Genomic DNA, 22,947 nt, shown 5'->3' on the forward strand with positions numbered 1-22,947 from the left:
TTGTTCTGCAATCCTCATAATCCGATCACTTAATTGTGAACTATCAACACCCTTTCTTCCCCAGCACTCCGCCACACCCACCCCTCCTCCCAACAATATAGCGTAAATGCTGCCCCTCCACAGTTCACATCAGCTCAGAGTCATCTAGACTCAAACATTAGCTTGCTTTCTCTCCATGGATGCTGCCTGACTTGCTGCGTTCTCTAGCATTTTGTTTTCAGTTAAGAAAAAAGTGGTTATCGAAGTCTGCTTTCCTTTGTCCCTACTAAGCTCCAAGTGATTGAACACTACATTAGATACAAATTATTTCCTTTTAGCAACATTTGATATTATCTATTAGAAGTACCTGATGGATGTGCCAATGATCTGTAGCCTGGTGGTGCTGGTCTTACATTGTTCATCTGCCCACTGTTGGGACGCGATGGGAAGTTCTTTGAAGATATTGTTTCTGATACAACAGTACATTTGGGTTTTGGCACTTCAACTCTGTTTCCAGGTCGCCCTGCATCAGTGCTTGGATGCCGTCCAGAAACGGAAACAGAAGAATTTCCGGACCTTACTGATCCAGAACTAGCTACCCGTACCGATGTACTCATGCCTCTTGATTGCACAGACCCAGAGTTACATGTATTACTCTGCCTTGGAGGTCCAGAATTGCTTGTATCTTTAGGTCGCATGGAATCTGAGCCTCCCATTTTGCTGGGACGGGAAGCTCCATAATTAATTGCACTGCCGGATTTATGTTGGCCCAAATTGCTCAATCGTGCGTGGTCTGAACTGGCTGGTCGTTTTTGGTTTAAGTTACTGGAACCTTTGGACCGTTCAGAAGCTGAACCACTTGTGCTTTTGGAGTGCAATGCATTTGAACCACCTGTCCTTTCATGCTTTATGGAGGAACCATCATTTTTCCTGGCTGAAGTTGAGAGTTCAGTTCTTCTCTGACTGTTTTTTGAAGACACTGCAGAATGAGTTCCATTTGATCCAGGTTTCAATCCTTTGCTTGGCGTTTGTGAGCTAATTCCAGATTTTGCTGAGCTGTTTAGGACAGGTTTTCCAACATTACTACTAGAATTTTTGGAAATAGAATGCCCAATTCCTACTGAAGACCTGGATTTTTCCTGTGTAGGTGTTTTGTAAGACACTGAAGATGAAGGTTTTTCACTTGATGCAGTTTTTGGTTTCTTGTTAACTCCACGAACAGATGTTGCTGAGTTACTCTCTCTGAATAAATTAAGTTTCTCTCCTGGGTCTCGTACCAATTTTGTATTTTTACTGTCTTTAGTTAAAGATTCTTTCTTGGATGAGCTAGTTGGATGTGATAAAGTGCTCTCTTTCTCAGGTTTCCTTTTGTCATTTTGTTTTTGTCGTTTGCGTTCTAAAAATTCAATTTCTTTCAGTTCCTCTGCTGTGTACAGCTTCTCCTCTACTTTTTTAATTGGCTTTAGCTCTACTGGCTCAAACTGCTTTTTCTCAGCCAACTTCAGGAGATCGGAGAAGTTCATGGGTGCTGACGGTGGTTTCTTTGGAACTTTAGATTTTTTAGCCTCCCTGAACAATTGTTCAGGTTCCTTAGTTGACGTCTCAAGTTCTTTGCAGAGTCTCTTAGGCTCCTTACTTGATATCACAGGCTCTCTGTGTTGATGCTTACGCCGTTTAACTGGTACCTCCACGTATTGCTGTTTTACTGGTCTCTCATGCATAGGTTCTTCAAACTCTTCAGAATCCTCTACTTCAGATAGTTCATCTTCGCCCTGTGCCTCATCATAGTAATAATCTTCATTATACTCATCCATTATCTGGTCCTTTGCCTCATCATCAGAAGTTTTCTTTTTGCTTTTTTGTTCCACAGGAATACCATCATAGCCTCTGAAATTGTCCTTTGTACGGGTAGCCATCGCTCTTGCTTTACGATCATGTTTTAATGCAACTCGCTTCGCAAGCAACTCTGCCTTCCTCCGTCTTTCTTCTAAATCTACATTAAAAATGATTAAATGTTTGAAGTTAGCCCCTGAACAAAGCACTGAGCACAGTAAGTCTATTAAAACCAAAGATTAAACTCCGATGTGCATATTGAATAAACCAGCTACAAATACCAGCATCGTGGCCGGTTTGATTTTCTACTGTAAAACCTCACACATTGGTCTCAATTACTAGGGATGGTTATTCTTTTTTCTAAGAATAAAAACATAAACACATACCAGGAGTATTCTTGTGGTTTTTCTTGCTACCCAAAACCCTCTTATGCCCTGCCAATGAGTTCCAGTAATGTCATCACCCAGCTGCTGCATTACCGCTCCATCTTAAATGCCAACCATTACTTCAAGCTGAAACACTACACAACTCCAAGAAATCATGCCGGGACACTCAGGTTGAGGATAGCCCATTGTGTTAAATAGCGCGAGTGTTTTTAAATGACTTGGTAGCATCTATATTATTTTCTTATTCAAACTTTCCTCAGACTTTATTACTTCAGATCATAATGCTTTAAATATAAACCATTATTTTTAGTGTCAGTTATCATTCTGTGATGCAAATTACCAAGAGATCTTACTAGATTATGTGAATGGACAAAACTCTAGAAAAATCAAAGTTCAATATAAACAAGTGAGAAGTCATCCACTTTGGTCCCAAAGAGGATAGATAACACTATGGGTACTGACGAAATAAAGAAAAGCAAGAAACTGTGCAGCTCCAGAGAGATTTAGATGTCCAGATAAATTGTTATCTTTTTAATTGAACTCTCCAAGTCTGCAACCACTTGATTAAACTAAGTTGAATAAGTGGTTACTCAAATATAGAAAGGGATGTTCGGTTTTGCAACAAATAAATTATGAATAAGAAACCACGATAAATAAATGGATTCTCAAATATTTTATTGTACGCTTTTTAACAAAAGGTCAGATTGCATCTGTACTTACAGGGTCAAATTTCAGATGTTTGGTCTTGCAAATTGATTACATCCATTTGACAAAACAGAACTAACCTTGCTTATTCTCACACTACAGCCTTTTTTTTTGAGGATAGTTTGCATAAACCAGCTAAAATGGAATGGAGTTTGGAATTTTCTTGCAGGCACACAAGCTGTTGACCTGATGTCAGTGCAAACTTTACAACTAATGATAGTATTACATGCTAAAGGACATCTAAGTCACTGATTTGGATCTAGGAAGCTAGTAAGAGTTGAACTGCTGGCATTTTATTTCTGAAGGATATCACCACTGCTAAGATCAAAAATTTAGGGACTGGTGTAAGTCATTCAGCCTGTCCACCAGTCAATAAAATCATATCAGACTTGCACCTTTGCCTTGGTTCCATATTCCTTAATAATTGTGTCTAAAAAACAATCATATTACTGAAATTTACAATTGAGCTTTTTTTTAAAAAAGGGAATGCAGCAGCGGAAAGAACAGCTGTAGAATTCTGTTTTCATTAATGCTTACATCAGTGGACAACACAGCTCCAATAATATTACGCTATCTCAGATCAGAATCAGAACCAGAAGCATATACTTTTGTTCTCTATTTACTGGCAAATCTTTTAATCATCTTAAACATCCCAATTAGATCATCCCTTAATCTTATTTATTGAACTTCCTACATTACTTCAAATATTAGAGTCATAGAGATGTACAGCACGGAAACAGATCCTTCGGTCCAACCCGTCCATGCCAACCAGATATCCCAACCCAATCTAGTCCCACCTGCCAGCACCTGGTCCATATCCCTCTAAACCCTTCCTATTCATATACCCATCCAAATGCCTCTTAAATGTTGCAATTGTATCAGCCTCCACCACTTCCTCTGGCAGTTCATTCCATACCCGCACCACCCTGTGTGTAAAAAAGTTGCCCCTTTGGTCTCTCTTATATCTTTCCCCTCTCACCCTAAACCTATGCCCTCTAGTTCTGGACCTCACCACCCCAGGGAGAAGACTCTGTCTATTTACCCTATCCATGCCCCTCATAATTTTGTAAACCTCTATAAGGTCACCCCTCAGCCTCTGACACTCCAGGGAAAACAGCCACAGCCTATTCAGCCTTTCCCTATAGCTCAAATTCTCCAACCAAGGCAACATCGTTGTAAATCTTTTCTGAACCCTTTCAAGTTTCACAACATCTTTCCGATAGGAAGGAGACCAGAATTGCACGCAATATTCCAACAGTGGCCTAACCAATGTCCTGTACAGCCACAACATGACCTCCCAACTCCTGTACTCAATACTTTAACCAATAAAGGAAAGCATATCAAACGCCTTTTTCACTATCCTATCTATCTGTGACTCCACTTTCAAGGAGCTATGAACTTGCACTCCAAGGTCCCTTTGTTCAGCAATGCTCCTAGGACCTTACCATTCAGTGTATAAGTCCTGCTAAGATTTGCTTTCTCAAAATGCAGCACCTCACATTTATCTGAATTAAACTCCAGCTACCACATCTCAGCCCATTGGCCCATCTAGTCAAGATCCTGTTGTAATCTGAGGTAACCCTCTTTGCTGTCCACTACACCTCCAATTTTGGTGTCATCTGCAAACTTACTAACTTGACTTCTTTTGCTCGCATCCAAATCATTTATATAAATGATGAAAAGTAGTGGACCCAGCACCGATCCTTGTGGCACTCCACTGGTCACAGGCCTCCAGTCTGAAAAACAACCGTCCACCACCACCCTCTGTCTTCTACCTTTGAGCAAGTTCTGTATTCAAATGGCTAGTTCTCCATGTATTCCATGAGATCTAACCTTGCTCTGTAATCAGTCACTCAGCCCCGAATGACAGATTCTAGCAACTTCCCTACAGCGTCTTAAATTGCTAGATCTGCAATTTCCTAATTTAACCCTCCTATCCTCTTTAAATAGTGGTGAGGGCCTTACCTAGATGTGCTATCTTCTGGCTTAGGTGGCCTAATAGAGCAATCACCTCACTTGTCAGACTAAAGGGGCTCTCCTATTATCATTTGACTGTCGTAGCACAGCTTGGCTGCATGGCTGGTTTGTGACACCAAGTGATGACAACAGCGCAGGTTAGATCCCCACACTGGCAGAGGTATCTGTGAAGATCCACAGCTGTTCGCATTATATATTAATGATTTGGATGAGGGAACCAGGGGCATTCTAGTGAAGTTTGCCGATGATACGAAGTTAGGTGGACAGGCAGGTAGTACTGAGGAAGTGGGGAGGCTACAGAAGGATCTAGACAGGTTGGGAGAGTGGTCCAGGAAATGGCTGATGGAATTTAACGTGAGCAAGTGCAAGGTCTTGCACTTTGGCAAAAAGAATAAAAGCATGGACTACTTTCTAAATGGTGAGAAACTTAATAAAGCCAAAGCACAAAGGGATCTGGGAGTGCTAGTCGAGGATTCTCTAAAGGTAAACATGCAGGTTGAGTCCGTGATTAAGAAAGCGAATGCAATGTTGTCTCTTATCTCAAGAGGGTTGGAATATAAAAGCAGAGATGTACTACTAAGACTTTATAAAGCTCTGGTTAGGCCCCATTTGGAGTACTGTGTCCAGTTTTGGTCCCCACACCTCAGGAAGGACATACTGGCACTGGAACGTGTCCAGCGGAGATTCACACGGATGATCCCTGGAATGACAGGTCTAGCATATGAGGAACGGCTGAGGATACTGGGATTGTATTCGTTGGAGTTTAGAAGATTAAGGGGAGATCTAATAGAGACATACAAAATAATACATGGCTTTGAAAAGGTGGATGCTAGAAAATTGTTTCTGTTAGGAGAGGAGACTAGGACCCGTGGACACAGCCTTAGAATTAGAGGGGGTCATTTCAGAACGGAAATGCGGAGACATTTCTTCAGCCAGAGAGTGGTGGGCCTGTGGAATTCATTGCCACGGAGTGCAGTGGAAGCCGGGACACTAAATGTCTTCAAGGCCGAGATTGATAGGTTCTTGTTGTCTAGAGGAATTAAGGGCTACGGGGAGAACGCTGGCAAGTGGAGCTGAAATGCGCATCAGCCATGATTGAATGGCGGAGTGGACTCGATGGGCCGAATGGCCTTACTTCCACTCCTATGTCTTATGGTCTTATCCTGCCTTCTAAATCTCACCAGAGGAATGGTCATTTTCAAGTTAAACTCACCACCAGCTGACTGTAATGACAGAGCAGCTCTATGGCCCTCTGGGACTCTGGCAACTTTAGCTTCTTTAGGGCAATTGCCAGTAAAACTGGCATGAATCAGCACCCACAACAGAGATGGAAAGGAAAAAGTATAGTGCCTGCACAGACAACACCCTTTTCTGTTTAACTATGATACAATTAAAAACTATTTTGCTGCTTTGAATGACACTGCTAACATATCGTACCAGTTCTCAAATTTGCTCATGATTTCTATCCTCAAATATCAGTTATTTGAGGCTGGTAAATGCACTGCAGACAGCTGAACAAAATGTAGTAGGAGGTTTGTTACAATAGAAGTCAAATACTAATTATTAGCATACCTTTATTTTTTAACTCTTCTTCTCTGCGTTTGAGGAATGCTTGCACCGCAGTAGATTGAACCACTTTCGCTTGTGGCTTTTTCTTCAGAGGTTTCACTGACAAACTGTAACGCTTCTGTTAGGAAAAGAGGAAAAAGAAAATGGCAATAAGATGTCAAGTAGAAATCAGCCCAGCTACATCTTTGGAGAACGGTGGCTGTTAGTATTGTAATGTAAAGTAAATATCTAGGTATAAACAGTGTCAAGCTATCCATGTGATATTTTGCCAAAAAACATCACCTTTCATACATCTTGAGTTAGAAGTCAGTTCTAGCTTTTCAGCAGTCAAATCTCAAATTCTGAATTTAAGTATAACCCCGAAGATGTTAATGATCCAATTTCATTGTAATGAGAGGTACTACTGGTTTTAAAAAAAAGCTTAAAACATTTATTCAAACAAGTTTTATTTTTATTTATGACAGTGCAGGGGAGGGAGAGAGAGAGAGAGAGAGAGAGAGAGAGACACAGAACCTGCACAGTTACTGCTTATGCTGTTTTTGAATTCATGTGTCGCTGGACATCGGAGTGCATCTGGAAAAATTAACAAACACTGAATTTCACAACTAATCTTGGAGGAACTGGTTTGGGCGAAGTTTACAACACAGAATCAGATAAGTTAGTTGTTGTTTTAAGTCTGTCCAAGAGAAAGACTGTAGTAGTGAGTACAGTGGGTTCTTTCTTGATTATACGTTTTTGGAGACAAGTCTCTTGATTAAACTTAAAATATATGCCATAGCTCTTAATTTAACCTGGTGCAGTGTTTTGTAGAGGAATAAGACGGTGTTATTTTCTGGGTCTGTAGATTGTGAAGGAGCAAAAATGGCTTTTGCAATGATATGTACTTCTTGTCAGATGTGGGAGTTTAAAGAGAGTTTAAGGGTTACTGCGGATTATATCTGCCATAAATGCTGTTGGATGCAAATCTTATCAGATCGAATGGATCGGTTGGAGACACAGATAGAAGCGATGAGGAATTTGCAACAGCAACAGTATGTGATGGATGGCAGTTATAGGAAGGGGGAAAATCTCAGATACAGTCACATAGATGGGTTAACTCCAGGAAAGGTAAGAGAGGTAGGCAGCTAGTGCAGGAGTCTTTTGTGGATATACCCATTTCAAACAGGTACGATGTTTTGGAAAATATAGGGGGTGATGGATTCTCAGGGGAACGTAGCACAAACAGCCAAGTTTCTGGTATTGAGACTGTCTCTATTGCAACAAGGGGTACGTCAGCTTCCAAGAGATCAACTGTGTTAGGGGATTCTGTAGTCAGAGGTACAGACAGACGTTCCTGTGACCAGAAGAAAAAAAAGCAGAATGGTGTGTTGTTTCCCTGGTGCCAGGATCAAGGATGTCTCAGAGGGTGCAGAATGTTCTCATGAGGGAGAGGGGCCAGCAAGAGGTCATTGTCCACATTGGAACCAACGGTATAGGAAGGGAAAAGGTTGAGATTCTGAAAGGAGATGAGAGAGAGTTAGGCAGAAATTTAAAAAGAAGGTCCTCAAGGGTAGTAACATCTGGATTACTCCCAGTGCTATGAGCTAGTGAGGGCAGGAATAGAAGGATAGAGCAGATGAATGCATGGCTGAGAAGCTGGTGTATGGGAGAAGGGTTCACATTTTTGGATCATTGGAATCTCTTTTGGGGTAGAAGTGACCTGTACAAGGAGGACTGATTGCACCTAAATTGAAAGGGGACTAATATACTGGCAGGGAAATTTGCTAGTACTGCTTGGAAGGATTTAAACTAGTAAGATGGAGGGGGGGGGGTGGAGAGAACCCAGGGAGATAATGCGGAAAGAGATCAATCTGAGACTGGTATAGTTGAGAACAGAAGTGAATCAAACAAACAGTCAGGAACAAGGTAGGACTGGTATATTAAACTCCATTCCTTTCATTGCAAGAGGCCTAACAGGGAAGGCAGATAAATTCAGGGCTTGGTTAGGAACATGGGACTGGGATATCATAACAATTACAGAAACATGGCTCAGGGATGGGCAGAACTGGCAGCTTAAATGTTTTGGGATACAAATGCTAAAGGAAGGATAGAAAGGGAGGCAAGAGAGGAGGGGGAGTGGCATTTTTGATAAGGGATAGCATTACAGCTGTGCTGAGGGAGGATATTCTTGGAAACACATCCAGGGAAGTTATTTGGGTGGAAAGGGATGATCACCTTATTGAGATTGTATTATAGACCACCTAAGAGACAGAGGGAAATTGAGAAACAAACTTGTAAGGAGATCAACTTGTAAGAAACAAACTGTAAGAATAATAGGGTAGTTGTGGTCAGGGATTTTAACTTTTCAAACATAGACTGGGACTGTCAGTGTTAAAGGTTTCGCTAGAGAAGGAATTAAGTGCGTACAAGACAATTTTCTGATTCAGTATGTGGATGTACCTACTAGAGAAGGTGCAAAACTTGACCTACTCTTGGGAAATCAGGCAGGGCAGGTGACTGAGGTGTCAGTGGGGGAACACTTTGGGACCAGCGACCATAATTCTATTTGTTTTAAAATCGTGATGGAAAAGGATAGACCAGATCTAAAAGTTGAAGTTCTAAATTGGAGAAAGGCCAATTTTGACGGTATTAGGCAAGAACTTTCGAAAGCGGATTGGAGGCAGATGTTTGCAGGTAAAGGGACGGCTGGAAAATGGGAAGCCTTCAGAAATGAGATAACAAGAATCCAGAGAAAGTATATTCCTGTCAGGGTGAAAGGGAAGGCTGATAGGTATAGGGAATGCTGGATGACTAAAGAAATTGAGGGTTTGGTTAAGAAAAAGAAAGAAGCATATGACAGGATAGATCGAGTGAATCCTTAGAAGAGTATAAAGGTAGCAGGAGTATACTTTAGAGGGAAATCAGGAGGGCAAAAAGGGGACATGAGATAGCTTTGGCAAATAGAATTAAGGAGAATCCAAAGAGTGTTTACAAATATATTAAGGACAAAAGGGTAAACTTGCTCCCACACTTCTCCCCCCACTCCCCTCACTTCCCTCAAGATCCCAAAGGATCCTTCCATATCCATCACAAATTCACCTGCACCTCCACACACATCATTTACTGTATCCGCTGCAACTATGTGGCCTCCTCTGCTTTGGGGAGACAGGCCGCCTACTTGTGGAACATTTCAGAGAACACCTCTGGGACATCTGCACCAAACAACCTAACCACCCCGTGACTGAACACTTTAACTCCACCTCCCACTCCGCCAAGGACATGCAGGTAATTGGCCTCCTGCATCGCCAGACCATGGCAACATGACGCCTGGAGGAAGAGCGCCTCATCTTCCGCCTAGGAACCCTCCAACCACAAGGGATGAATACAGATTTCTCCAGCTTCCAGATTTCCCCTCCCCCCCTTATCTCAGTCCCAACCCTCGGACTCAGCACCGCCTTCTTGACCTGCAATCTTTTTCTCGACATCTCCGCCCCCACCCCCTCTCTGGCCTATCACCCTCACCCTAACCTCCTTCTACCTATCGCATTCCCAACAACCCTCCCCCAAGTCCCTCCTCCCTACCTTTTATCATACCCTGGTTGGCACACCCTCCTCATTCCTGAAGAAGGGCTTATGCCCGAAACGTCGATTCTCCTGTTCCCTGGATGCTGCCTGACCAGCTGCGCTTTTCCAGCAACACATTTTTCAGCTCTGATCTCCAGCATCTGCAGTCCTCACATTCTAAGAGAATAGGGCCCCTCAAAGATCAGCAAGGCGGCCTTTGTGTGGAGCCACAGAAAATGGGTAAGATACTAAATGAATATTTTGTATCAGTATTTACTGTGGAAAAGGAAATGGAAGATACGGACTGTAAGGAAACAGATCTGGACATCTTGTGTAAACAGGAGGAAATGCTGGATGTCTTGAAACAGTTAAAGATGGATAAATCCCCAGGACCTGATCAGGTGTACCCAAGAACTCTGTGGGAAGCTAGAGAAGTGATTACTGGGCTTCCTGCTGAGATATTTGTATCACAGGTGAGGTGCCGGAAGACTGGAGGTTGGCAAATGTGGTGCCTCTGTTTAAGAAGGGCAGTAAAGACAAGTCAGGGAACTATAGACCGGTGAGCCTGACCTCAGTGATGGGCAAGTTGTTGGAAGGAATCCTGAGGGACAGGAGGTACATATATTTGGAAAGGCAAGGATTGATTCAGGATGGTCAACATGACTGTGTGTGGGAAATCATGTCTCACAAACTTGATTGAGTTTTTGAAGAATTAACAAAGAAGACTGATGAGGGCAGAGCAGTAGATGTGATCTATATGGACTTCAGTAAGGCGTTCGACAAGGCTCCCCATGGAAGACTGATTAGCAAGGTTAGATCTCATAGAATACAGGGAGAACTAGCCATTTGGATACAGAACTGGCTTAAAGGTAAAAGACAGAGGGTGGTGGTGGAGGGTTATTTTTCACACTGGAGGCCTGTGACCAGTGGAGTGCCACAAGGATCAGTGCTGGGTCCACTACTGTTAGTCATTTACATAAATGATTTGGATGCGACTAATAAGAGGTTTAGTAAGTAAGTTTGTAGATGACACCAAAATTGGAGGTGTAGTGGATAGCCAAGAGGGTTACCTCATATTATAACAGGATCTGGACCAGATGGGCCAATGGGCTGAGAAAAGGCAGATGGAGTTTACTTCAGATAAATGCGAGGTGCTGCTTTTTGGGAAAGCAAGTCTTAGCAGGACTTATACACTTAATGGTAAGGTCCTAGGAAGTGTTGCTGAACAAAGACCTTGGAGTACAGGTTCATAGCTCTTTGAAAGTGGAGTCGCAGGTAGATAGGATAGTGAAGGCAGCGTTTGGTATGCTTTCCTTTATTGGTCAGAGTATGGAATACAGGAGTTGGGAGGTCTTGTTGCGGCTGTTCAGGACATTGGTTAGGCCACTGTTGGAATATTGCGTGCAATTCTGGTTTCCTCCTTATCAGAAGGATGTTGTGAAACTTGAAAGGGTTCAGAAAAGATTTACAATGATGTTGCCAGGGTTGGAGGATTTGAGCTATAGGGAGAGGCTGAACAGGCTGGGGCTGTTTTCCCTGGAGTGTCAGAGGCTGAGGGGTGACCTTATAGAGGTTTACAAAATTATGAGGGGCATGGATAGGGTAAATAGACAGAGTCGTTTCCCTGGAATCGGGGAGTCCAGAACTAGAGCGCATAGGTTTAGGGTGAGAGGGAAAAGATATAAAAGAGACCTAAGGGGTAACTTTTTCATGCAGAGGGTGATACGTGTATGGAATGAGCTGCTAGAGGATGAGGAGGAGGCTGGTACAATTGCAACATTTAAGAGGCATTTGGATTGGTATAAGAATAGGTAGGGTTTGGAAGGATATGGGGCAGGTGCTGGCAGGTGGGACCAGATTGGGTTGGGATATCTGGTCACCGTGGACAGGTTGGACTGAAGAGTATGTTTCCATGCTGTACATTTCTATTGGCTCTATGACTCTATAAATAAAAGTAATCTGATGAATAATAATTATGGTATGATTCATTACTTAGTGATGCTGGTTTTAACTCCATTACTGGTGCTTTATTTGCATTTCACTGGACCCAAATCATGCCTTACAAACACTATCTGCATAGATGTTGGTTCCATAAGCTTTGGCCCAGAAAAGCTTGAATCTTACATGAGAATATGGTGAACAAACAAAATCAAAGTCGTTTTACCACCTGCCCATGATGAAAAACAATGCACAGAGATGCAAGGCCTGACAAGATTAGTGGTCAATTCCCAGCCTGCATCAAGTTACATTAGATTAGATTACCTGCAGCGTGGAAACAGGCCCTTCGGTCCAACCAGTCCACACTGACCCTCCGAAGAGCAACCCAACCAGATCCGTTCCCCTACACCTAACACTGCAGGCCATTTAGCATGGCCAATTCACCTAACCTGCACATTTTTGGACTGTGGGAGGAAACAGGAGCACCTGGAGAAAACCCACACAGACACGGGGAGAATGTGCAAACTCCACACAGACAGTTGCCTGAGACGGGAATTGAACCCGGGCCTCTGGCGCTGTGAGGTAGCATTTACCATGGCCAATTCACCTGACCTGCACATCTTTGGACTCGCAGATCTCAAACTGAGGAAACTTAGTCGCCTAAATGGGTCCCTAACAACATTCAAAGGGAAAATGGTATTTATTCCACCACAAACAGATGAACACAAATATACAAATTCAGGAGCATACCATTCAACCCCTCAAGCCTGCACCGACATTCAATCAGATCATGATTGATCTGATCATTCCATATTCCTGCCTACCCAAGTATCCTACTGCACCCCCACGCACCCCCAGCTTATCAAGAACCTATCCATCATTGATGGATAGTGAGTTCCAAACACAGTTGGTTCTGATATAGTGGTTCCATTCTCGTGCAATCTTATGTTAAGAAAACCTCACAATAGCCATGCATTTTAAACTAATAGGGCTGGAATCACATTGTAACCAATATAGATAAGGAAAGTTTGCATTCTACAAATAATGGTCTAAATTCTCCAATCACTTTAAAGCCAATTTGCATTAAGGGAACATGCACTATAGCAGAACCGACTTTACTCGCAACCCTGAGAAAAAAAGTTTGCTTTATCTGTTTAAATGGATGATCCCTTTGTTTTTAAATAGTCAACCTAGTTCTAGATTTTCCAACAAAAGGAAATATTCTTTCCACATACACCTGCCAAAACCACAAGATCTTACACGTTTCGATCGACTCACTTCTTATAGTTTTAAACTCCAGTAGATACAAACCTAATCTGTGCAATCCTTCTTCATAAGGCAACTCACCCATTCCAGATACTGATCTAATAAATCTTCCTCCGACTACTTCCAGTGCATTTAAAATCTTTCCATAAGACCATACGAAATAGGAACAGGAGTAGGGCATCCTTGAGCCTGCTCTGCCATTCAGTAGGATGATGGCTGATCAAACATTCCATTTTCTTGTGTTTTCTCTGTAACTCTGGTTTCACCTAATGATCAAAACTTTATTTATCTCAGCCTTAAATATACACATGGCCCAAACCCTGACAGCTTTCCCGGTCAAAGATTTCCAAAGATTCTCAACCATCAGAAGAAATTCCTCACCTGTTTTAAATTGGCACCCTTTTTATCCAGAGACTATGTAGTCTGGTCTTAGACTCTCCCATGAGGGGAAACGTCCTCTCAATATTTACCCTATCAAGCCCCTTCATAATCCTATATGTTTCAATGAGATTACTCACTAGAGTTTAGAGGAATGAGAGGCAATGTCCCAATCTGTTCAGCTTTTGCACATAAGACAATCCCCCCATACCGGGGATCATCCTAGTGACTTTCTCTGAAATGCCTCCAATGGAATTATGCCTTTCCTTAAACAAGGGAACCAAAACTGTTCACAGTAGGTGAACCAGTGTTCAAATCCCACCATGGCAGATGGTAAAATTTGAATTCAATAGAAATCTGGAATTGATGTGGCCTAATGACAACTATGAAATTACTGTTGCTTGTCAGAAAAACCTATCTGGATCAATAATGTCCTTTAGGAAGGAAACTCACGTCCACATTAGTTCTGGAGTACGTGACCCCGGACTCTCTCTCTCTCACTCTGAGTACTAGATGCTAGTTAACTTGACAGTAAAAAGACTCTCTCATCCTAAATGCTGGAATTCAATCACAGTCAAAAGAAATCAAAACTACGGAATCTCAAAGAACCTACAGAATTAAAAGATAGTGAAACTGACTGTTTAATCACTGACATCACCACCAGTCAACTCCACTGGAATGGCTGCAACATTGCGCTTCACAAACAATTTAAAGACTGACCAAAATAAATGTGTTTTTAAAACTTCTTTCTTTTGAGGCTTAATTATTATTTCTATTCAATGTGCTGTGTTGGTATTGTTTCTGCAGTTAATAAACTTTTTTTTATTAATTTCTGAAAATCAGGTTAAATTGGCTCCTCAAATCAAAATGTCATGTGATCTGGGAGCAGAGTATTCACAAGAGCAGAGGTTCTTTCTAAATTAAGCTTAATGCAATCAATCAAAAGGATGGGGAGCTAGTTCGTACTTCCTTTCCCCAGACCTTCACTTTGGGGTATTCTGTATGGAACTATAACTAACTGAGAAACCTTGCCCAAAGTCTGATCGTAACATTGGTGCAGCTTTATTAATCAGTAATCTTGTAGTAAAAGGTCCTTTGGGGAAAAAAAAACAAGTAATCGATTAAAAATGAATTACGTATCAAGTTTGAGTGTAACATTCAAGAATGCAAAACACGACTTAAACTTAACTAGTAGGTATAGGTACAAGGGAGAGCTAGTTAAGGTTAATTTGGTAAATATACTCAAAAACATAGTGACAGCTAAACAACGGGAGTATTTAAAATGATTCAAAATATTTATTATAAAATAAGTTCAATTTAAAAAGGTTTCACAAAAAAGTTCATCTGTGACTTATGAAGATTGTTAAGGATAAGAGTCTTGCAATACCTCAAAGAAAACTTGAAAATTGGGAGTTTGAGAAACCAGCATGCACTGATTAAAAAGGAAGAGAGTCATCTAGCCAGGGGCATAAAAATGAATTGAAATATTTTTAACAAGTATATAAAAAGCAGATAATACAAACATGATCCTTTACAGGTGGAAACAAAAAAAATACCAGAAATATTGAACAAACAAATTCTTTGCAGTAGGAAACATAAATAGGTGGTCAAACACTGCTGTTCACATGATCTCCTTTTGAAAATTCACTTCTCCATACAGATCATACACTACATGTCTTGTCCTCCCTTCTTCACACCTCCTGGAGGAGACTGGAGTATATAGTGCAATCTGTCACATTTTCAGTTTGCAAAAATTATGTGTTTTTTGAAGTAATACGTACAAATTGTGGTACTTTGTAGTACCGAAAATAGAGGGCAACTGAAGGTATGATAAGATTGAGGAATTTTAGAAGTCACAGCATCAAACTAGAAAACATACTGATGAAATGTGAACAACTAAAAGCCACTAAATCTCACAACCTGATGGCATGTGGCTCAGTCGTTAGCACAGCTGTCTCACAGCGCCAGGAACCCGGGTTCAATTCCAGTCTTGGCAATTGTTTGCAGATTCACCCTGTGTCTGCGTGGGTTTCTTCCGGGTGCTCCGGTTTCTTCCCACAATCCAACGATGTGCAGGTTAGGTGAACTGGCCATGCTAAATTGCCCATAGTGTGCAGGGATGTGTAGGTTAGATGCACTAGTCAGGGGTAAATGTAGAATAATATGGTAGGGGAATGGGTCTGGGTGGGTTCTCTTTGCAGGGTCGGTGTGGACTTGAGCCGAATGGGCCTGCTTCCACACTGTAGGGATTCTAATCTATTCTAATCTACATTCTTGGATTCTAAGAGATTGCTGTTGACAGTGGATCCACTGGTTATAATTTTCCAAATTCCCTCACTTTGAGAGTGGTGATCAGATTTAAAATTAGCAAACTAAATTTCATTATTCAAGAAAACAGGAAGTGAGAAAATGGTAACCTGCCATTTGGTTAGAATGACAATCATCAGGAAAGTGTTGGAATCCATAAAGGAAGTTTAACAATAGAAAATCATTGTTTATAAAAGGAGCTTGCTTTAGATAATTTACAGTTTGAGGAAATGAGTGCAGTGGAGAAGGAGAAACATGAACAGAATATATCTGAATTTCTGAAAAGCCTCCAAAAGGTGCCACACACAATGTTAACATATTATTCATGAATCCTTATTTTGTATATTTACATTGCTGGAGAATAATTAATGGATAGGAAACAGACAGCAGTGATAAACAGGAATTTTCTAGTTGGCAGATTGTTGGCAGGGTCTGTGCTGAGTAATTTATAATTTGAATTAATGACTCAAACAAAGAGGCTGAGAAAAACGTATCCAAGTTTGATAATGATGCAAGTTTAGGTGAGAATTTAAGCTATGAGATATAGACAAGTTAAATGACTGAACGAAGGTAGCAGTGGCATGTGTTGCACCTTTGAATATTCAACGTTGGGATAGATAGAATTTTGTTTTGTCAGAAAATCAAGGGATATGGGGAACAATTAGGAAAGTGGAAGATCACCCATGTTCTATTCGAACGCAGAACAGATTTGAGACCTAATTTGTTTTCTTTTTATGATGTTCAAGATATGAATTGTCATTTTGAAGTGTGCCATACCCCTGTTAAACAAAATTGCTCATTGTGTCAAGCAAAGTTGTGAGTCAGTGCCAAAAAGAGGCACATCAAAGTCTGTCTAATGCAAAGAGGCTACATAATAAATGACATGGTGACAGAATGAAGATAGCACAGAGCACTTTCACTGAAGATCAAGCAAATACGGTCACACCAAGATTCAATGATAGCATTTGATGGCAGGAACTAGGTTTTAGTACATGAATAAAGAGGGGACAAAACAATTTCTTACAAATTGGAATCAAAATCAGGACATGAGTACCAGAAACCAGAGCATCAGGATCAATTTGAGTTTATGTTGCACTAGCTGATCTTAGCCAGGCCATTTTGGATTGCATAATTTGCCTCATTTTGAAGAGAATGAGGTAAATTGGAGTTCACTGCTAAGGATACTGAAAGTGGATCAAGTTTGTTGGGGGTTGCAATATCCACCACGGGAAAATAGTATGCCTATGGCTTATTCACTGAGCTCACAAAGATGGTGGTTTGGATGAAATAATGTTGAAAGCTGCCAATTTCCATGGTATCAGAGTGTGAACTATTTCAAAATGGGGGTGGGCAAAAGGAGAGAAGAGAAACAGATAAAATTGGTTGAAAAGAAACAATGATTGAGATCCAGTTAGAGGCAATCACTCCAGTATGGGCAGGCCTGCACACTTTCTAAATCTATTTGTTTTCACAATAAGATCATTGAATATCTCCTGGGAAACTTGCTCAATTCCAAGCACAGACAGACTTATGCCAAGAAGTCTCAGTGTATCAGCACATTACTCCCACAGGCAAATGTGATAAAAAAACATGCCACAAGTTCAATGTAGATATATAAAATCTTGAAAACTGAACAAGACACATTGAATAGCCAGTCAGAAAATCACTGTGACAGCCAAAGTTTCTAATTACTGTAGAGTTACTTCAGCTAAAAGCTAACAAAGCCAATAATAATTACAGTAGCAGTTCTGCCTTTACAAGGATCTTCAGTTTGGTCTGTGAAAACCTTGGTCAATTTTATAAAAATACATGGATTCTTTGTATGATGCAATTTTCACATCTGTCCTTGAATGTTATCTCTGAAAGGAGTGAAATAAACTAGTATGTGTACATTGTGGGGGAGGGTGTTGTCGCACTCATGAACAGGGGTTTTATGCGCTTCTTGCATTGTGTAGCAAATGTTGCGTACAGCAGCTTAGATTATTATCTAATCACATGTATATCATTTACTAGCTTTTTCCAATTTTAAAAAGGTTGGGCATCCTGAGATGACAAAATACTAAACTGTCTTATGTCTTCTAAACGAATACAAGTCTGGTATAGAATGTCAAAATTCATTTTAATTAGAATTATGATAATAATTGCTTACGGTTCCAAGACATCTAATGTTTCAAACAGATAAATCAATTGTTGGTTAAATAACAGCTAGTTTGAATTTTGAATTAAAATTAAGTTGCAACCAAGATAGTAAGCCAATAGGCAATTGTAACATAATACAAAAATAAAATATTGTCGGTGCTAGAAATATGAAATAAAAACAGAAAATGCAGAAAGTAAATATTCGGTTAGGTAGCATCTGTGAAAACAGAAGACAGGTAAATGAGATTTCATTAGAACTAGAAGAAGTTAAAGATGTACTAGATTTTAAGTACAGAGGCAGGGAAGAGGCACAATTAGAGGTACAGGTGGGAGAACAAAAGAGAAGGTCTGAGAGAGTGGAAGGCTGGAGACATTAAAGGACAGAGGCACTGTTTTAAAGGGAAAAGGAGATAGCAATGGGACAAGTTCAAAGAATGGTCTATAGCTTTGGTAAAAAGGAATTGCAGAATCATTAACATTGTAATCAGCTTCCCCAGTTACATCTTTTATTGAGAACTCCTACTCATTTGTTCATTCCTGGACTGTCTGGCGAGATTGTCTCAACAAGAAAATTCGTATTCAGGAAAGGTTCGACAGCAAAGTACACACCTAGAAACAGAAACAAATCTGCAAGCTCAGCAAGCAAACTTACAACCTGAACGGAAACACACATTCCTGAACTTCGAAAACCACTTGTTCGTTGTAAAGGGGCCTTGAGAAACATTGTGTAGAGAATTAAATCACATTAACCTCAAACTCAGCCTTCTTGGCTTCAAGAAAAAGAGGCAATGAGCTTTAAACATCTGTTAAACATTTGATGGGAACATTATCTAAAAAATGTTGATCTAATAATTTTGCAAAACCCAAGTGAAGATTTGATATGTCTACTTCAATAAAAACTTGGTGACCTAGTTGTATGCTCTCTTCAGTAGGAAGGCATGGAAGTTCAAGATCCATTCAGGTAATGCTGAATTTGTAATCTAAAAAGTGACTGATTGGGACAGCTGCATTTTGGTCATACAAAAGTTTAACCTAATATTTCATCAGGCTGTTCAAATTGACAAGGTGGTCAAAAAGACATTTAGCAATCTTGCCTTCATTACTCACTCCTTTGAGTATAGGAATTGGGAAGGCATGTTGAGGTTGTACAGGAAATTGGTGAGGCACCATGTCCAGTTATGGTTGCCCAGCTATGGGAAGGATATAGTTAAGTTAGAGTGGGTTCAGAAGAGATTTATCAACATGTTGCCAGGTATGAACGGTTTGAATTATAAAGAAAAGTTTTGGATTATGTTCAGCATGGACTGGTTGAACTGAGGGGTCCGTTTCTGCGCAATATGACTACGACTAATTAAAATCACACAAGCTGATGTATTTCACTCAGAAAATAACAGGCATAGTATTTGAAGTGTAAATTTCTCAAAATCCTAAGCTTCTCAAAACAGATTCAATGTCCAGAATCTAATTCATTCAAAGATTGGAAACATTTTAACAAGTGTCTCTTAATAGATAACCTCATCTAGTCACGTTCTCAATGTGTTTCATTTCCTTCTCTCTATACAAACACATCTAATAGCCTCAACACTGCCTATACTGTCTATTGCAGGAAAATAAAGTTTCCTTCTTTCAATTTAATTTTCAGTTGAATTCCTGATACTTGAAGGGTACCTTCAATGAAAGACTCTTTTCATTCACAGTCAACCTTTAAACTGCCACAAAAACTCTGAGGTTTTAAACAGCCAACTGCTAATTTGAATAGTTGGAATCATTAATATTGTCCAAGGGATTCCACCTGGAACCAGAAATACTATTTTTGAGAATGCTGTAGGTTTATATAGCAGTACAGACAGATGGTGCTTTCAGATGAGCACTACGACTAACTCATTTGCATATTTTAAGTGCATTTAATAACAGCAACATTTTCACCCCCAACTAGTTCTCCTATGTTCTGCAGATGTGAAGAACTTTTTCACTATTACAGAAGTTATGGTTTTGACATATACACTGTCATTAATAAAGATAATACTTCTAGGAAAGCAGATAAAATACAGATCTTTCTGTTAACACAAGATGCAGCAGTGCTTTTACACTGTGACTGGTGTGTGATGGGATATGCAGCTGACAGCATTATCAGTATAGCTAAGGTTGGCTGTGGGAGAATCCTTTTTTAAAACTTTTTCTGAATCCAGTAAGTTATCTCTGGGATCATGATTAGATATGCAAAATAAATGCATCATCATCAATCACTCTGTATACACAAACTAAATGGAAACCAACATGTAAACTCTGCATATGGGGACTCATCACCCTTGCAGTTTAATAAATTGTAAACAGCATAGATAAAAATCTAGGCATAGACAAAATAAAACAATTAAGTTTAAGATCAGTCTTACAAAGATATTACAACTTTTTACCTATCATCATCATTAATTTGACAGCATTTTACAAAAGCAATCCTGGTTTTATCTTTGCAACATACTTGATACAGTGCAGAAGACTAAAGGATAGGAAGGGCATACCCATCTTAATGTGAGTAAAGGGTATACCAGTTAAATATCATATATAAAACAAAAGACTGGATTCTTTGCTGGCCATTCTACTCCCTCTCCAGCTAGCACACTATGCCCCTGGAACCTTACCCAACTCTGAGTGTGTACTGCTGAAAAAGCACAGCAGGTCAGGCTGTGAGGAGGAGGATAGACATTTCGGGCATAAGCCCTTCATCAGTCGAAGCAAAACACTCAAAGACAGTAGTTTTAGAGTCTTAGAGTCATAGAGATGTACAGTGAGGAAACAGACCCTTCGGTCCAACCCATCCATGCCGATCAGATATCCCAAACCAATCTAGTCCCACCTGCCAGCACCCAGCCATATCCCTCTAAACCCTTCCTATTCATATACCCATTCCTTTAAATGTTGCAATTGTACCAGCTTCCCCTACTTTCTCTGGCAGCTCATTCCATACACGTACCATCCTCTGCATAGAAACGTTATCCCTTAGGTCGCTTTTATATCTTTCCCCTCTCACCTTAAACCTGTTCCCTCTAGTTCTGGAGTCCCCCACTTTGTCTATTTATCCTATCCATACCCCTCACAAAAACCTCTGTAAGGTCACCCCTCAGCCTCCGACGCTCCAGGGAAAACAGCCCTAGCCTGTTCAGCCTCTCCCTATAGCTCAAATTCTCCAACCCTGGCAACATCCTTGTAAATCTTTTCCGAACCCTTTCAAGTTTCACAACATCTTTCCCGATAGGAAGGAGACCAGAATTGCACGCAATATTCCATCAGTGGTCTAACCAATGCCTCGTACAGCCGTAACATGACCTCCCAACTCCTGTACTCAATACTCTGACCAAAAAAGGAAAGCATACCAAACGCTTTCTTCACTATCCTATGTACCTGCTTTCAAGGAGCTATGAACCTGCACTCCAAGCAACACACCCTAGGACCTTACCATGAAGTGTATAAGTCCTGCTAAGATTTGCTTTCCCAAAATGCGGCACCTCGCATTTATGTGAATCAAACTCTATCTGCCACTTCTCAACCCACTGGCCCATCTGAGGTAACCTTCTACCTCCTTCTGGAGGGAGAGAGAACCATCACCCAAGTGCACAGAGACAGGAGTTCTCAGTCTTCTCTTGAACAGCAGATCCTTAGTGAATTATACAGTCACTTACAGAGAGCAACATAAGGATAAGGCAACATTCATATTGAGTGTTACAATCAGAAAGTGCCAATAGTAGAGATTAAGTCATCTGGTGTTATACAATGAATGTTCTTAACCTTAACTGGCTTCACATAATGAATGCTTTTCACCTTGTTTAGCTGCCTTTGTATAATGAATGCTTCATCTTGTTAACTGGTTCAATGTAATGAATACTTTTTCACCTTGTTAACCTACTACCCTTGCCTCCAGCACCTCATTGTTTACTGGAAGTTCTTATCTGATTCAAGTCACGCTAGCTGAGCCTTTTGCGAAGCAACCTTAAACTTAACTCTTTCCCTACCTGCTCATACCATATCCACTTTCTCATCAGCACTACACTTTCAACTCTGATCTTCAAAATCTGCAATACTCACTTTCTCCCACCTTATTCAACATGCCTGCTGTGAGTCACCTAAAATTTGGAACTAACAATTTTACTTAAAAAGAGTCAACATGCATTTTTGCTCTGGGAAACAAATGATAGAAGGTAAAATCTTGTATTTACACAGAATCTCCCACATCCTGTGAATGCACAAGGCTATCACTTTGAATTGTAAAAATTTTGTAGGCAAGTGCAGTAATCAATTTACACACTGCTGGATTCCATAAACTGCTGAGAGATAATGTGATAGAAATTTGTAAAATCAAGTATCAAGTTGTTACTGAAACTGGACAGCGTGTTCTAGACACGGGCTTAACTATGGTCTTGCACCAGGACCCACACTGTAATGTTTTGTAATGAACTGCTCTTGACATGTGCCATTGTTCTCAATGCCTTATAGGCAAAATGTGTGAGAAAGTATTTTGATTGCATAAACGAACCAAAATGGGCTGAACAACCAACACCACTTTATCTGGTTTTGGGAAAATCATATTTGCTTAGACAATTTGCATTTGTGCACTGCATTTCACAATCCTGGTGTCACAAAGTGCTCAAAGCACTTAATTAAGCACTTTTGCACAATAGTCAGTTATATTGCGCAGAATGTTTAAAGCAGGAAAAGGTTGGACTAACATGAAGGATGGGGTGGGGGAATCCAGAACTAGAGGGCATAGGTTTAGGGTGAGGGGGGAAAGATATAAAAGAGACACAAGGAGCAACTTTTTCATGCAGAGGGTGGTACTCGTGTGGAATAAGCTGCAAGAGGAAGTGGTGGAGGTTAGTACAATTGTAACGTTTAAAAGGCATCTGGATGGGTATATGAATAGGAAGGGTTTGGA

The 22,947-nt window shown here is 40.6% G+C and overlaps 1 protein-coding gene across 1 annotated transcript in view; it reads right to left on the reverse strand.

Annotated features, from left to right (window-relative positions):
- spty2d1 (SPT2 chromatin protein domain containing 1) overlaps nucleotides 1-22,947 on the reverse strand; it is a 40,087-nt gene that overhangs the window by 12,758 nt on the left and 4,382 nt on the right. The window contains exons 2-3 of the mRNA XM_072592154.1: nucleotides 6,453-6,567; nucleotides 347-1,972 (exon numbers count right to left, since the gene is read on the reverse strand). Coding sequence (XP_072448255.1) covers nucleotides 347-1,972; nucleotides 6,453-6,567 — 1,741 coding nt within the window. The remainder of the gene's footprint in view (nucleotides 1-346; nucleotides 1,973-6,452; nucleotides 6,568-22,947) is intronic.

The sequence above is a fragment of the Chiloscyllium punctatum genome, chromosome 22 (assembly GCF_047496795.1).
Source record: "Chiloscyllium punctatum isolate Juve2018m chromosome 22, sChiPun1.3, whole genome shotgun sequence".
Lineage (NCBI taxonomy): Eukaryota > Metazoa > Chordata > Chondrichthyes > Orectolobiformes > Hemiscylliidae > Chiloscyllium > Chiloscyllium punctatum.